The following is a 15,180-nucleotide window of genomic DNA, read 5'->3' as shown; positions in this document are numbered from 1 at the left end:
ACATACTCAACATTATCAAACTTCACATTCAAAGTAATCTACAGAATGTTCATTTAAGAGATGGAGAATAGAAGGTAAATTTGGGACATCACTTTGGAAATGTGCACTGTAGAGCTAGAAGTACTGGTTGACTATTACGCTTTTATAGATTGCTTTGTGTGTTCTACCTTGAAAAAACACATCAAAACAGACTATTTTAAAAATTCAATTTAATTTCCTGGTGTTTTGATAATTGTAATTATAAAACATAGCAAACCATAGTAAGAAATAAGCAACATTAGTGGAAAATGAATTATGAAATCTAAAAGGTTTGGTTTAAATGTGAGCATATGTCATTCTGTTTATAACTATATTAAAGAAAATAATAGGCTTAAAAATATGTTAAATGATAAATGTGCATTAGTGATCTATGAAAAGACTTTGGAAAGTAAAGCCTATCATTTAAGAAATAATTTTCAAATGCATATTTAAGCAGCTTGCAGAGGAAAAAAAGAAACAAAACAGAAAAATATGGAAGAAATTAAAGAAAAATGAAATAGAAAGGGTAAAAATTTTTAATGTAGATTTACAAAGTGCAGCATATTCATGTAAAATGTCTTCATACATCCAATTTAGGATTACAACACCAAGACAATTTTACATTCTAAAACTCTCTCAGGTTCTCCATTTACAACATCAGATAAAAGTAGAATAGTGCACATTTTAGATTTATGATTCGCCTAAAGCCTTTGCGAGTGAGCTAAGATTAATTAACAATGGATTTACACTGTGAAAATGGCATACAAGCCATGGACTCTACAGTCACACCTGTCACTCTGACAGCCACTTACACTTCTGTATGTTCTGAGAAAGACATGGACTGGTTTTTCTTTTTGTTTTAAGCCAAATGAAATAACCAATTATTGAGAGAAAATCTGATTTCTATGGTTGCCAATTTTTTGGAGATATATTATCAAAAGAGTATTTTACATTACAACCAAGAAAGGTTTTCAAAACTGAATCTGATTTTATTTTAAAATGGAAAACCAAAAGGGTTAGAATAAATAGACAAACACACATATACACTTTTAGCATAATTACAAAGAAAAAAAATTGATGTGCGCCACCTACTTATATTGAATATACTACTTTGATTTCTTTTATAAATTGTTATCTTACCAAAATGGAGAAGGGTAGGATAATTTCCTGACACGTAAGAAGGGAGGAAACATGGCAAACAGGCTAGGAAACAAAATCTGGAAAGAAAAGTCAAGGATAGGAATGTCTAGAAAAAAGACTAAACCAAAAAAATTATTTTACAAAGCAGGAAAAAAAGAACAGTTGTAGAATGAATAGAAGCATTTTAATGTCTAGCAACCACAGGCCATCTGAACTTACATAAAATGTGTACTAGATTTTAGATTTATTCTTTTGCCTTTCAAAAGGAAAAACTTAAATTACTATCAACTTCAATATACATTAAGATTTTTAAGCCACATTATATAACTCACTGAACAATACCAAGGCAGTTTCTAAAAGGACAGCTTATAGCAAGGATACAAATCAATGTTCTAACATCATATAAGACAGTTGTAACTGAAAGTACACCATCATTTAGTCAAGTTCCAGTGTTTGGTGCATTATAATGATAAAGGTGGTTTTAATTTTATGACACTGTAAAATAAAATATGCCAAAGCAAACAGTATTTTTAAATAACTCACTATAAATTTGATTCAATTCAATCTTTGACATCTTTGTGCGAGCACACGTGTGTGTGTGTGTGTGTGTGTGTGTGTGTGTGTGTGTGTGTGTGAGAAGACACTAATGCCTTTATGCTAACTCTCCATGGTCTAGGCAAAGAATGACTACTAGGAATAGGAATATCATTTTGCTCCTGGTTTAGATACAAATCTCAATCTGTTTACTACTTAATAGTAGTCTATTTTAGAAGTTTAATCATAATTTCTTCCTGAAAGGAATACATGAGTAAGTATTTAAAAATTCAAAGAAAAGTAAATAAGCTATAATGTTAAGAGAAAGTGTAATTTATTCATCAATATCATGGATGGCTTGGAATCGATATATATTTACTATTAATCTTAAAATAATTTATCAGAGAGAAAAGGCAGTCAAAAGAGATAATGTGCTTATATCAAACGACACTTCATCTGAACTTCTCAATGTAATTGCAATGCTACCAGGACATCTAAAAAATAATCTAAAAAATACTTTTGCTTCATAAAAAATTATTTTAGAAATATTTGAATCATGTTGATTTATAATTAATTGGTAATGGTAATGATATTTTCACTAAAGCTAATTGTTGATGAAGCATTTGAAAAAGAAAAGAAGCCGGACGTGGCAGTACACGCCTTTAATCCCAGCACTTGGGAGGCAGAGGCTAGTGTATTGCAGTGAGGTCAAGGCCAGCCTGGTCTACAAAGTTGAGTCCAGGACAGCCAAGGCTACACAGAGAGACTCTGTCTCGAAAAATAAAAATAAATAAATAAATAAATAAATACATAAATAAAAAAGAAAAGAAATTAAAGCATGGTTCCTAACAGCTCTGCAATTATAGCACTGCTATATATGAACACACTTGTGTGGGAACTACAATTCCTCCCATTAAAAGAAAAAAAAGAAAAGTCAAATGAATATTCTAGGAATGACTTCTTTAAAAAAAAATATATATATACATACACCTATCTATCAAAAAAGAATATATACATACACCTATCAATCAATGGTTTTTTTGTAGCTGTATAAATAGCAAATTATTTCTGAGAATGAGGTAAGGAAACCATGTTCTTCATAGATCAAAGCAGAATCAGAATGAGATGGACTAAAGAATGTGAGGAAGCTAATAAACAAACATCCACAGTAACTTCCCCATCCAATGTTCCAGGACAAAGAATACGTAAGGTCATTTGGTCACAAGTTAAGCAATTAAGTGATCTGAAAAATAAGCCTGCTTATGATCAGTCAGCTACTTAACAAAACCCACAGGTTTTTTGGGTTTGTATTGTTTGTTTTGTTTTTAGAGACAGGGTTTCTCTGTGTAACAGCTCTGGCTGTCCTGGAACTTGCTCTGTAGACCAGGCTAGCCTCAAACTCACAGAGATCCACAAAGCCCACAGTTTTAACAACAAAGTCCATGGAGTCTCCATAACACTATTTCATATCACATTACTTAAAAGATAATGCACACATCTCCATAAAGTTTTTGTGTATGTTTTACATTTTGTTCCTATTGAGACATATATTTTAGTTCTGATTATATGAGGTGTCTCTGTGGGTTATGTGCATATGAATGCTGGTGTTCAGAGAGGATGTTCTATCCCTTGGACCCAGAGCTACCAGCAGTTATCAGCTGTCCAATGTGGGTGCTGGCAAGAACAATGCTCTCTCTTAAAAGCTAAGCCATCTCTCCAGCCCCTATTTTACATTTTCTGAGACTTACAAACTATGCTCCAGCCTAATGCCAAAGTTGAGGTTGTACTCAACCCAAAACTCACAGAAGAAGTAGAACACTTCTGTCGTATAAGGACAGATTGAAAAGCCCAAAACTGAGAATACTCAAAAACCAAGCCTTTGAGTGGAACATGTTTTATCAGTGGAAACTTTCACAACTGGCCTCAGGGATCTCAAGAAGCAGCCATAGTAAAAACAAATGTTCACTGAAAGTATTATCAAGTTCCCTTAGGGAAATGTATATACAAGTTATACACAAAGAGAGTATGACACTAATTTTGTTTGAAGTAATGCTTATAAGAGAAGCTATTTGCTGCCAGCACTAAGACCTTTTATCCTAGCAAAGAACCTGTGTCTAGCATGCTACAAAGGATGTGCTCAGTAAAGTATTTGTACTTAATTCTAAAAATTCAAAATTACTGAAGACAGAGCATAAAGTGTGGCACACCACCGGAAGTTAGCTATATTAAGTGAAAAGACTCACACATAGTTACCTGAAAAGTTCACTGCTAATTTCCTGCCTTGTGACAATTTCAGTATCTCCAAATTACTAGTTACTTATTAAAGAAAAAAAAAAGTTAAACCAAAAGCTGTAACTTTTCAACTTCTTTTCCATGAGGCCTGTCAATTACATGAAGAATAAGCAAGCACTATGGACATAAGACAAACATGAAGTTTTAAATTTTCCAATAAGGAGTTTAAAATAGTTATACGAACTGTGTCTATTATAAATGTAAAAATAAGACTATTGGTAGATGTACAGAGAGAGAGAAAAAAAATGAACAAAGTGAAAACTTGAGAACTTGAGGCGATGGCTCTGCAGTGAACAGCTTATCCCGAAGCCAGGTAACCCCAGCACTCTGCAGGCAAAGGTAGGTAGACCTCTGTAAGGTCCACATAGCAAGTTACACGACAGCCAGGTCTACAGAGAGACATTGTCTTAATCAACAAAATAGAGTACACAGTGCTCTTGGAGAGGACCAAAGTTTAGTTTACAGCCATCACACAGGATAGCACACAAACCACCTATAACTTCAGCTCCATGGGCATCCTATATCTCTTGCCTCCAAAAAAATCTGAACTTGTATTATGTATGTGTGTGTGTGTGTATGTGTGTGTATACACACACACACACAGACCTACATACATACATGTACTTGAAAAATAATAAAAATAAACCATTTAAAAAAGCTTATTTCACCTAAAGTGTTTTAAACCTTCTGCTACCTTAAATTCAAATAGAACATATATTTAAGAGTGATGCAAAGTAACAAAAACAAAATTCAGTTCTCAAAGGAACACAACCCAATGTAAGACTTTTGTGGTAAAGATCACAAAAATTAGAGCCGAGCACACTATTGCACACCTGTAATCCCAACACTCAGGAGGCAGCGGCAGGTGGATTTCTGTGAATTCAAGGCCAGTCTGATCTACAAAGAGGCTTCCAGGACATCCAGGGCTATTACACAAAGAAATCCTGTCTCAAAAAACCAAAAAAAAAAAAAAAAATAATAATAATAATAATAATAATAATAATAATAATAATAATCACAAAAATTGTGGAAATTTGAAGGATAGTATCAAGAGCTGTTTTTAGTTAAAGCATTGAATTTGCATAAATAACCAGGTTTTCTTTAACTATTACTTTTAAAAACACATTTCTGGTTATATTTTGAGTAAACAAAAAAATGTAAGCTATGAGAATTCTATCGTTTTACTACTAAGGTCTATAAAAATAATATATTTTAAATAATTTCCCACTTATTATTTAAAAGTAAGTAAGATCAATTTTTAACAAATAAGATACAAAGAGTATATTCGATGAACTTTCCTAAACTACAGTTAGCATCATAACTCCCAAACACTGGTAATAAATGTAAAGAAGGGAGGATCTAGATCTCCCCTCTAGAAAAGGAAAGATGCAAGTATGACAGAGGGATTTAGAAAATATTTAAATCAAATGATTAAAAGAACTGAGAACAGAGATGGAGAGATGGCTCAGAAATTAAAAGCACTGACTGTTATCCCAGAGGTCCTGAGTTCAATTCCCAGCAACCACATGGTGGCTCACAACCATGTATAATAATATCTGGTACTTTCTTCTGGCCTGCTGGTATACATGCAGGCAGAATACCGTATACGTAATAAATAAATACATCTTTTTAAAAAACTGAGAATAAACCCTTTGCATTGATAAATTGAAAAGATAGAAGAAAAACCAGATATTTTAAATTTTAAATTTAAGTAGCATTATTTTATAAAATTATGACAAAAAGTGTAATTACTGTTGTAGTTTAAATGTAAATATAAAATGTTGGCACTGAAGCCAGTCTCCTACAACCTCAGATTCTCTGAAGAGCATCAGGCACTCATCTCTATGCAAGGGCCTCAGCACACTGTCTCTGCACATGAGCGACACTGGTGAGTCTGCACCTAACCCTATTTATATATAAAATGGGTAAAGGAACATCAGTGTCCTAGGGCAACAATAAAAATAAGATAAAAATATACATGAAAAAGTCCTTTGAGAAATGTAAGAAACTTAAAAGAAATGCAACATGCTATACAAAATAATATCTATTACATAAAGTAACGACTAATGCTCTTAAAAGGTAGAACTTCACCAAAATGTCTGTGCTTCCAGCTTTCCACTTTCCAACTATATAAAGAACCAGGAAGAAGTATGGACAACACAAGATGACAAAAAAAAACACTAAATCTTAGGAAACGCTATTTAGAGGCTGGGCGTGGTGGCTCACGCCTTTAATCCCAGCACTCAGGAGGCAAAGGGAGGTAGATCGCTGTGAGTTCAAGGCCAGCCTGGTCTACAAACCGAGTCTTTAACAGCTAAGATAACACAAAGAAACCCTGTCCCGATGGAAAAAGAAAGAAAGAAAAAGAAATGCTATTTCGTAAAAGTAGGGCCTATTGATAAATAATAAAAATATTTTCTTGAAGATAACAAAGTTTCTCCAGATGAAAAGAAAAGTTTTATAAACTACAATTACTGCTAGCACTGACCGTCTATATGATCCTACTATCACATCTTTAAAAAAGCATGCCTGCAGGTACAGACGGCAGCCAGAAGAGGGCTTCGGATCACCTGAAACTGGAGTTACAGACAGTTGTGAGCTACCACATGGGCGCAAAGAAAGGGACCTAGGACCTCTGGAGGAGCAGCCAGTACCTTTAACCACTGAACCATCTCTCTAGCTCCTCATTTTCAAATATTTTTAAACCATAATATACTCAACTCTGACTAATTTAAGAGACATGGTCACTGCACTATAAAGACATATTGAAGCACTAAGCGTGTGTGTCAGTGTTGCTCGTTTCCTTCCTCCAGAGATGCCTCTGCTGAGACAGGGCTATGCTCTGCTCACCTAGCGCCCTTACTTTTCTACTCAGCCTACTAGTTGCAATTATTTCTTTCTCCAAGTTGCATACACAAATCTAAAGTCTCTAAAATCCACCTGACTCCTTTTTGAATGCACAATCTTGTCCATTCTGGCTTACCTGTTTCTTTCGCGTTCCTGGCTACAAAGGCATCAAAGTCTACTGATTTTGGCCTAACTGGCAATTGTTCTGGGTCTAGCTTTGGTCTTGAAACTGGCTCAGTTTCAATCTTTGAAGAAATTGTAGAAACTTCTCCATTAATTCTGAAATGAGAAAAATATGCAAAATTCATTTGAAGGCTAAATAAAACTTTTAAATAGGAATTTAATGGCATTAAATATTTTTGTAACATACTAATTTCCATCTTTTCTGTAAAACTATGCATAGACAGAAGCTGCTAATCCTAAGACTGATAACAAAATCAGAAATGAAAAATATAGTTTAGGTACATTCACTTATTCTGACTATAAAAGTATCATATAACAGAATTAATAACCTACAAAAAAAGAAATACATAGGAAACAAATATTTCAACCTAGAAGGGCAGCAGAGCCCTTTAGGTCAAAGATAGGTAATCAGTATCTAATTTTAAATTAGATTAAGGCTTACTTGGCTGCTGGAGGTGGAGGCGGAACTGGCTTTTCTGGTCGCTTTGGGTACACTGTTGCAGGAGACCTCAATAAATTATTGGCTTTGGTAGGTGGAGTGGGCTTTTTAGGTGGGACTTGAGGAGCAGCTGGTTTAGAAGGTTTCTGTTCCAGCAGGGATTTATCATCTGGTGATTAAAATAATACTTGTTATTAATAATTAAAACTATAGAGCTTTTTTTTCTTATACTCTATTGCCAAGCTGGAAAAACATGAGGTAGTTTTGGACCTTCAAGTTCTGTATGCATGTAAGTATGCATTGTCTGAGGTTGCACTTTAATGTGTCTAAGAACCTTCTTAAAAATTACCCAGTGGAGGCAGAACTCACCAAAAACCTGTTTAGAAATAGCATGCACTTTTTGCTATGCTTCCAGTATTCTTGGTTTGCTATTACGAGTGGTAATGCTATTTTATGAAATAATTCACTGAATAGATATTTCTGAGTGGTACAAAAAGGCTTAAAGGAGAGTATTATGAATAATTGTATAATGTTCATTAAAAACAACTTCACCAACAAAACCACACCAAACACAGCCCTACATGTAGCATATTCATGTCATTATTTTTCAGGTACTAAGCACAAATACTAACAGAACATTTATGCACACAGTTCAGATCCATAATACAGTAGTGGGTTTAACAGACATGATTAAGAAATAATAAACTGGCCAGGAGGTGGTGCACATGCTTTTAATCCCAGCACTTGGGAGGCAGAGGCAGACAGATCTCTGTAGTTTGAGCCCAGCCTGGTCTACAAAGAGAGTCCAGGCCAGCCAGTGCTGTTACACAGAGAAACCTTGTCTCAAAAAAACAAACAAAAAGAAATAAACCGAGGCCCAAAACTCATGATTATTTGTCTTAGAAAAGAATGTGAATAAAAGTCTACAAACAATCTTATGAAATTACCTTAGTCAGAAACTAGAATATTAAACTTGAACCAATATTATAAGACACAGCACAACTCGTTTAAAATTACAAATTTCACTTTAAAATAACAATATATAACATATATAACATATATAATAATAATATATAACATAGGGGCTAGAGAGAAGACTCAGCAGTTAAGAGCACTGGCTACTCTTACAGAGGACCCAGGTTCAGTTCCCAGCACCTCCATGATAACTGTCTGTGACTAAGGTTCAGGGATCCAATTTCCTCTTCTGATATCCTTGGTATTAGACATGCATGTCGTGCACATACATACATGCACGCAAATACTTATAAACTAAAAACAAGTATAACGCCTGTATTTGACCATGTATATAATTACTCCCTCGGAGCTTGTCAAAAAATAGCAATCTGATCAGCCTTTAAGACAAAAGGCTGTTTGACTGTTTGTTTTAAAGACAAGGTCTCTCTATGTAGTACTATAACTCACAATATAAATTTAGGCTAGACTTGGGCTCACAGGGTTCCTCCTGCCTCTGTCTCCCAACTGTTAGAACTGAAGGTGTGAGCCACCATGTCTGGTTAAGTCTATTTTTAAATGGCCTCAAAATGTGACGTGTTACAAACGTACACCACTAGCAGAAAAATACAAAGCTTCTCCTTCTAGGCATAATCAAGTACCCTTTATAGAGTTTAACAGCTAGCAAAATTTGTGTTTCTGGAAAATACTAAAAAAGTGTCTTATAGAAAGTAGCAGAAAGGGGTCTTTGCTGAGCTTAGTGCTCCCTCTAACACATTCCCATTCTTAGGAATCTTTCTCCTATCTTAATAAACTGCCCTATTCTATTTCTAATCATGTGTTCCTGGTGGAATCCTTTGCCCTGGGACTCAGGAGCCTGGGCTTGTATGTCTCCCCTGAAACTCTGGGCTTTCTTGGTGTTCCTCTGACCTCCACACCTAACTTAAGGGGCAGGACTTATTCTCCACCTCCCCTCTTCCTGACAGCTGCTGGAATTTACAGGATTCAGCTAAAGCCTCACAGCAATCCCAAAGCAAATCCCTGAGTGTTCTTTCCATGCAGAACCATATGCTCTGCACAATGACCCAGCATCCTACATGCATATGTCTGTCTTCAACTCTACAACAGCCAGGTTCTGCCCAATGTCTTTCTTGCTGCCTATAATGTACATTTGCAACAGGCCAAAGAAGTTAGACAACACAGGCACAGTGGTGCACATCTTTAATCCCAACAGTTGGGAGGCAGAGGCAGGTGGGTGTCACTGTGAGTTCAAGGCCAGCCTGATCTACAAAGTGAGTCCAGGACAGTCTAAACTCTAAACAAATCACAGTCCTAAATGTAAAGAGAAACATAAAATTCCTACAATATAAAGTAGGAAAGGCAGAAATGGTCTTCAGTATGATAATGACTTGAACCCATAATGAAGGAGAGAACCAATTTCCACAAGCTGTCCTCCAATCACATACCACCTCTAACAGACATACAAACCACACACACACACACACACACACACACACACACACTCAATCCATTTCCTAAAAAAAATAAAACTAAAACTTCAGAGAAAAACAAAATACAAATTCTGTTCAACAAAACCGTTCAAGAAAAGTAAGCACCCATGTAATACATAAATGTGTTTGTAAAAAAATACATGTGATAAAGGGCAGCTACTTAAAGAATTATAAACTGTTTTTAAAAATGAACTACCTAATTTTTAAAAAGAGAGATTCAAAAGATCCAACATATGCTTTACCAAAGATACATAGTTGATAAGTACATGAAAAGATGTTCAATATCAGATGTTACTAGGAAAGTGAAAACCATGAGACACCAACACACAGCTACCAGAAAGCAAATCCAAAACAGAGAAAACCCTACATGCTGCTAAAGACACAAAACAAACTTTCACTGCTAGGAGTAATACAACATGGCATAGCCACTTTGGGAATAGTTTGGCAGGTGCTTACAGGAGTAAACAGACCCTTAAAAAATATTCAGTGACTGATATTTATTACAGCCTTGGTATTTATATAAATGAACTAAAATGTACGTTCACACAAAAATCTACATACACATTAATAGCATCTTTACTTATAACTGCAAAAGCTTAGACCTTATCAACACATTACTTAGTAAGGTACATATAGACAATGAAACAGTAGTAAAAGCATTTAATGAGCTAGCAAGTCATGAAAAAAGTACAGGTAGATTTTTATATATATAATAAATGAAAGAAGGCAGTAAAAATGGCTACATACTAAAACAATGGAAATAGGTTAGAAACAGGTGAGGAAAAACTGACTGCCAAAGATTAGTGTAGAGGGATAGAGCAAAACACTCAGAACAACGAAACTATTTTTATGGCAGAATTGTAGATACATGTCACTACACATTTGTCCATCCAACAAAATGTACAACACAACTGTACGAATTCTTGAAGATAATAATGTGTCAATTATAGTTATAACTACTAGTCCTAACCAATATACTACTCTGATGCAGAATGTTTATAGTAGAGGAGAAGGTGCCTATAAGAGGAAGAATGGATATAGGAGAACTTATACTTTTGGTTCAATTGTCCTTTTTTCTCATCATTTCTGAGTATGTGTGTGCATGATAGGGGGTTGCACATGCCACTGGCACATGTGTGAAGGTCATAGGGTAACCTTGATGCAGGTTCTGGGGACCAAATTCACATCATCAGGCTGTGTAACAATGTACATTTACCTACTGATTCAATCTTGCTAACCCTTGTCTCAACTTTCTAAGGCTCAAAAATTATACACAAGAAAGAAGGAAAGAAGGTGGGAGAAGTCAGTTAAGACACAATAATTTAGGCAAGAGACAACAACAGGCTAAATTCTAACAGTGGCCATAGAAATAAAAGCATGTGGAGGCAAAAATCTATCAGAATCAAGCATCACATATCTTTTTATACCGGAAAGGTCTTGCTTTCCTAAATTTAGCAACAATATAAAATGTTTTGACAAAATACATGGTATATAGGAAAATCGTTTCTAGTTAAAGAATAACTAGCAATGTATATAATTAAATTCTAAATAATTTAAAATTTATTTTCACCAAATCACTATGTAAAAATAACAAGTTGAGCCAGGTGGTGGTAGCACATGCCTTTAATCCCAGCACTCAGGAGGCAGAGTCAGGTGGATCTCATTGAGTTCGAGGCCAGCCTAGTCTACAGAGTGATTCCAGGAGAGCCAGGGGTACACACAGAGAAACCCTGTCTCAAGAGGGGGGGAAAAAGTTGATTATCTAATATCTAGGTTTTTTGGTTTGGTTTCTTTTGTTTTTCAAAACAGGGTTTCTCTGTGTAGCCTTGGCTATCCTGGACTCTTTGTAGATCAGGCTGGCCTCAAACTCATAGATATGCACCTACCTCAGCAAAATTAAACAACCATCTCTAACTCCAGTCCAAGGGTAGACCTGGGGCCCTGGTGGCTTAGTATCTAGTGTTTTATACACAATATGAAACAATAATTAAATACTACATCTTACTGAAGGATTCATTTAATTTTCAGCAAATATAAATTATCAGTATGATGAAAGGCTTAACTTCGTATCACTTGAACCCTATCCTCATTACATGTATATCAACAATACAGAAAGTGTAAATTATCTATTGTGGTGGTCATGTTTCTTTAAGAGACAATCAAAGAAAGGATTTGTTGGACAAGGGCAGAGTCAGCCTTACCTTTTTCTTCAGCCTTTAGAGGAAAAACTTTCTTCTCTGCAGCTAATAAGTCAGGCTTTGGAGCTGGAAGAGGTAGGGGAAGAAAGTGAATACTAACTTTAAAAATAATATATAGGAAAAGAACAAAAAGTAATTTCAAGTGCTCAATGAAATACCAGAATTCAAGTTCCTTTCTTCATCTGTATTTGGATTAATGCCATTCATGTTTCTTGATTTGGTGATTTTATCTTATGAGTACATCTATACACATAAGATTACAATTTATTTCAGTTGCAAAGCTATCTAATAGGACGGCGTGATTGTAACACACCTGAACTTCTGGCACTCAGGAGGTAGAGGCAGAAGACCGTAAGTTTGAAGCTAATGTGAAGTATATAGTTAGCTAGCTCAGGGCTCACCTTCAGCTACATAGTAAGATCCTATTCTTGGAAAACCCCAAACAAAAAGAAATGCACAAACCTGAAAATTATATTTAGGTATCTAGGAATACTTTGCATAAAGAAGGATTTGTTCAAAATAAATAAAGGAATAACAAAGTGCAGTGGCACACCCCTGATATCCCAGCACTCGGGGAGGCAGAGACAGGAGGATCTCTGTGAGTTCAAGGGCAGCCTGGTCTACAAAGCAAGTCCACGACTGCCAAGGCTACACAGAAAAACCCTGCCTCAAAAACTAAAAACAAAACAAAAACAAACAAACAAACCAAACTAATAAAAAGTGAAGTATGGAGCAAGTATCATGGCACACACCTCTAGTCCCAGCACTAGGGAGGCAGAGGCAGGCAGATCCCTGAGTTAAGTCATCCTGATCTACAGATTTCCAGACTAACTAGATCTAGACAGTGCGATCCTGTCTAAAACAAACAAACAAACAAACAAACAAACCTTAATAACTATCTGTAACTCCAGTCCAAGGGTAGCCCTGGGGCCTCTTCTAGCCTCAGTGGGCAGTGCATGGACATGGTGCACAGGCAAAACAACCACACATAAAAATAATTGTAAATTTAAGCAAATGGTGCAGCCAAGTCATTCTAAAACAGCTTTAAACTTGATTAGTTATATTAATTCAATATACCTATTACTGAAGTACCCAAAGTACTCTAAGGTCTTCATTTCATTTTATTTTGAGACAGGGTCTAATGACATAGCTCAGGCTGCCTTGAACTTAACAATGCTAAAAGTGCTGGTGTTTTATTACAGACATGCACCGCCATGCCTGACCAGCATCCTTATTTTATATCATTTGGATTTTAAAATTAATGATGAATGTCAGTGAACATTTAATTTTGTATAGATCTAAGATACCTTAATAATCATTTTAATTGATTTTGCTAATAAAATTCAAAGATTTAAACTAAACCTTCTTTTGAAAACAAACAAACAAACAAACTAAACAATGCCTTTTTTTTTTTTTTTTACAAACCTGGACCCTTCGCAGGAGGAGGTGGTTTCTTTGGTTTCTGGGGAGGAGGAAAAGATTAAAATTGATTAACTATTTAAAGTTAAAACAAAATAATACAAATTATATCATTTATCATGTTACTCTTTGCCAAAAATAATAAAACACTAAGAAGCTAACAACTCTAGAAAAGGTCACTTTAAAAAAATTATTACATCTAATCAGATTCCTGATCTAAGTTAGTCAATCGCAATTAAATACAGTTGGTTACAAGCAAAAATGAAAATAGTAAAACCATGAAAATAAAAGGGCTTGTTGGAAAGAAAACAGGTTTGGTAAGAAGGGGGATATGACAAAAACAAATAATGAAGAGAGAGGAATATGACCAATGTATACTGCATGTACAAAACTGTGAAAGAGTAAGTTTAAAAAACAAAAATAAATAAAAATAGAAATGAAAACTAGAGAACCTTAAAGGACATATAAGAAGTTAAAAAACAAAAAGAGTACAGAGATAAACCTAGCAATCATTCTTAAGTCTGAAGAACTCTCACAGATACAGCTGAAGGCAAAGGCTTCCTTTCCCCTCAATTTCTAAGAACGCATTCACTTTTTAAAAACTTAATTTAGTGTCTTTAAATAACATAATAAAAGCAGAAAAGACAGCGCTCATTAAGGACTGACTAAAGTGGACTGGAGGCTGAATCAGAACTTAATGCAGTACAGCAAAGGAAAAGGAGCTCAGGCAGCCTGGGCTTCTACACAGTAACTGCCAATCATCGACTTGATTAAAGCCTACAAAGACTAGCGTGCTCTGCAGAGGCTTGAACTAAAGATGAAGCCTATTGTGCTATGTACACCTAACTGCTTTGCCCTCTAATCTGTAAGCTAAGATAGCCTTGTATGTGGAGAAAGTGTCACGGCACCGAAAGGTAAAAGATCTCCCACTAATCAATGAATGAGCCAGTCTCGGTGTTTTGTCTCTGAGAATCAATATACAAACATTACAAGCATAAGGAAGCAAGAGCCTAGTTTCACAGTACCTTAAAATTAACTGACACTTTTCATCAACACTAAAAAATTTCATCCAGAAAATTAAGAATTTACTCAATTTATCTAAAGCCAGCTTTTTGGCACAGAAATCAAAGCTGGCTTTTAGTACATATTATAGTCAATATAAAATATAAAATACATTACTGAAATATAATACTGTTTATGGCAAATCAAATTATACTTAAATGTGCAATTTCTGAAACTATGAAATTCATTCAGTAGCAATGTAAAAATGCTATTTCTGAAAATAATAGTGGCAAAGTATTATCATCATTAAAAACAGAATCTTACTGGAAAGTCTTTATCTAGTTCATTTATCAGAACAGCAAAGTTATCTGGAAACACTCCTTCTTTACCGTTAAGTTCACCCTTCCACCAGCCCGCTTCTCCAGTCTCCTAAAAGGCAAACCAAACAGTTACAGTAATGGAAGGTACACATTCTCTCTCTCTCTCTCTCTCTCTCTCTCTCTCTCTCTCTCTCTCTCTCTCTCTCTCTGTGTGTGTGTGTGTGTGTGTGTGTGTGTGTGTGTGTGTGTGTGTGTGTGTAGGGATCCTTACCAATTAGCACAGGCTACCTCAAATTTTCCCACCCCTGCAGGCAAGAGCTAGTAGT

The 15,180-nt window shown here is 35.3% G+C and overlaps 1 protein-coding gene and 1 long non-coding RNA gene across 2 annotated transcripts in view; one reads left to right on the top strand and one right to left on the bottom strand.

The window, feature by feature from the left end:
* Positions 1 to 15,180, bottom strand: part of CD2AP (CD2 associated protein) — an 89,950-nt gene that overhangs the window by 16,985 nt on the left and 57,785 nt on the right. Inside the window, exons 9-13 of the mRNA XM_084753313.1 lie at positions 14,859 to 14,963; positions 13,539 to 13,575; positions 12,117 to 12,179; positions 7,457 to 7,622; positions 6,968 to 7,110 (exon numbers count right to left, since the gene is read on the bottom strand). Coding sequence (XP_084609439.1) covers positions 6,968 to 7,110; positions 7,457 to 7,622; positions 12,117 to 12,179; positions 13,539 to 13,575; positions 14,859 to 14,963 — 514 coding nt within the window. The remainder of the gene's footprint in view (positions 1 to 6,967; positions 7,111 to 7,456; positions 7,623 to 12,116; positions 12,180 to 13,538; positions 13,576 to 14,858; positions 14,964 to 15,180) is intronic.
* The window catches only part of LOC311581228, a 1,115,569-nt gene that overhangs the window by 1,078,810 nt on the left and 21,579 nt on the right, over positions 1 to 15,180 (top strand). The window lies entirely within an intron of this gene.

The sequence above is a fragment of the Acomys minous genome (genome assembly GCF_964271855.1).
Source record: "Acomys minous genome assembly, chromosome: 13".
Lineage (NCBI taxonomy): Eukaryota > Metazoa > Chordata > Mammalia > Rodentia > Muridae > Acomys > Acomys minous.
This window is presented reverse-complemented; position numbering and strand designations above follow the sequence as displayed.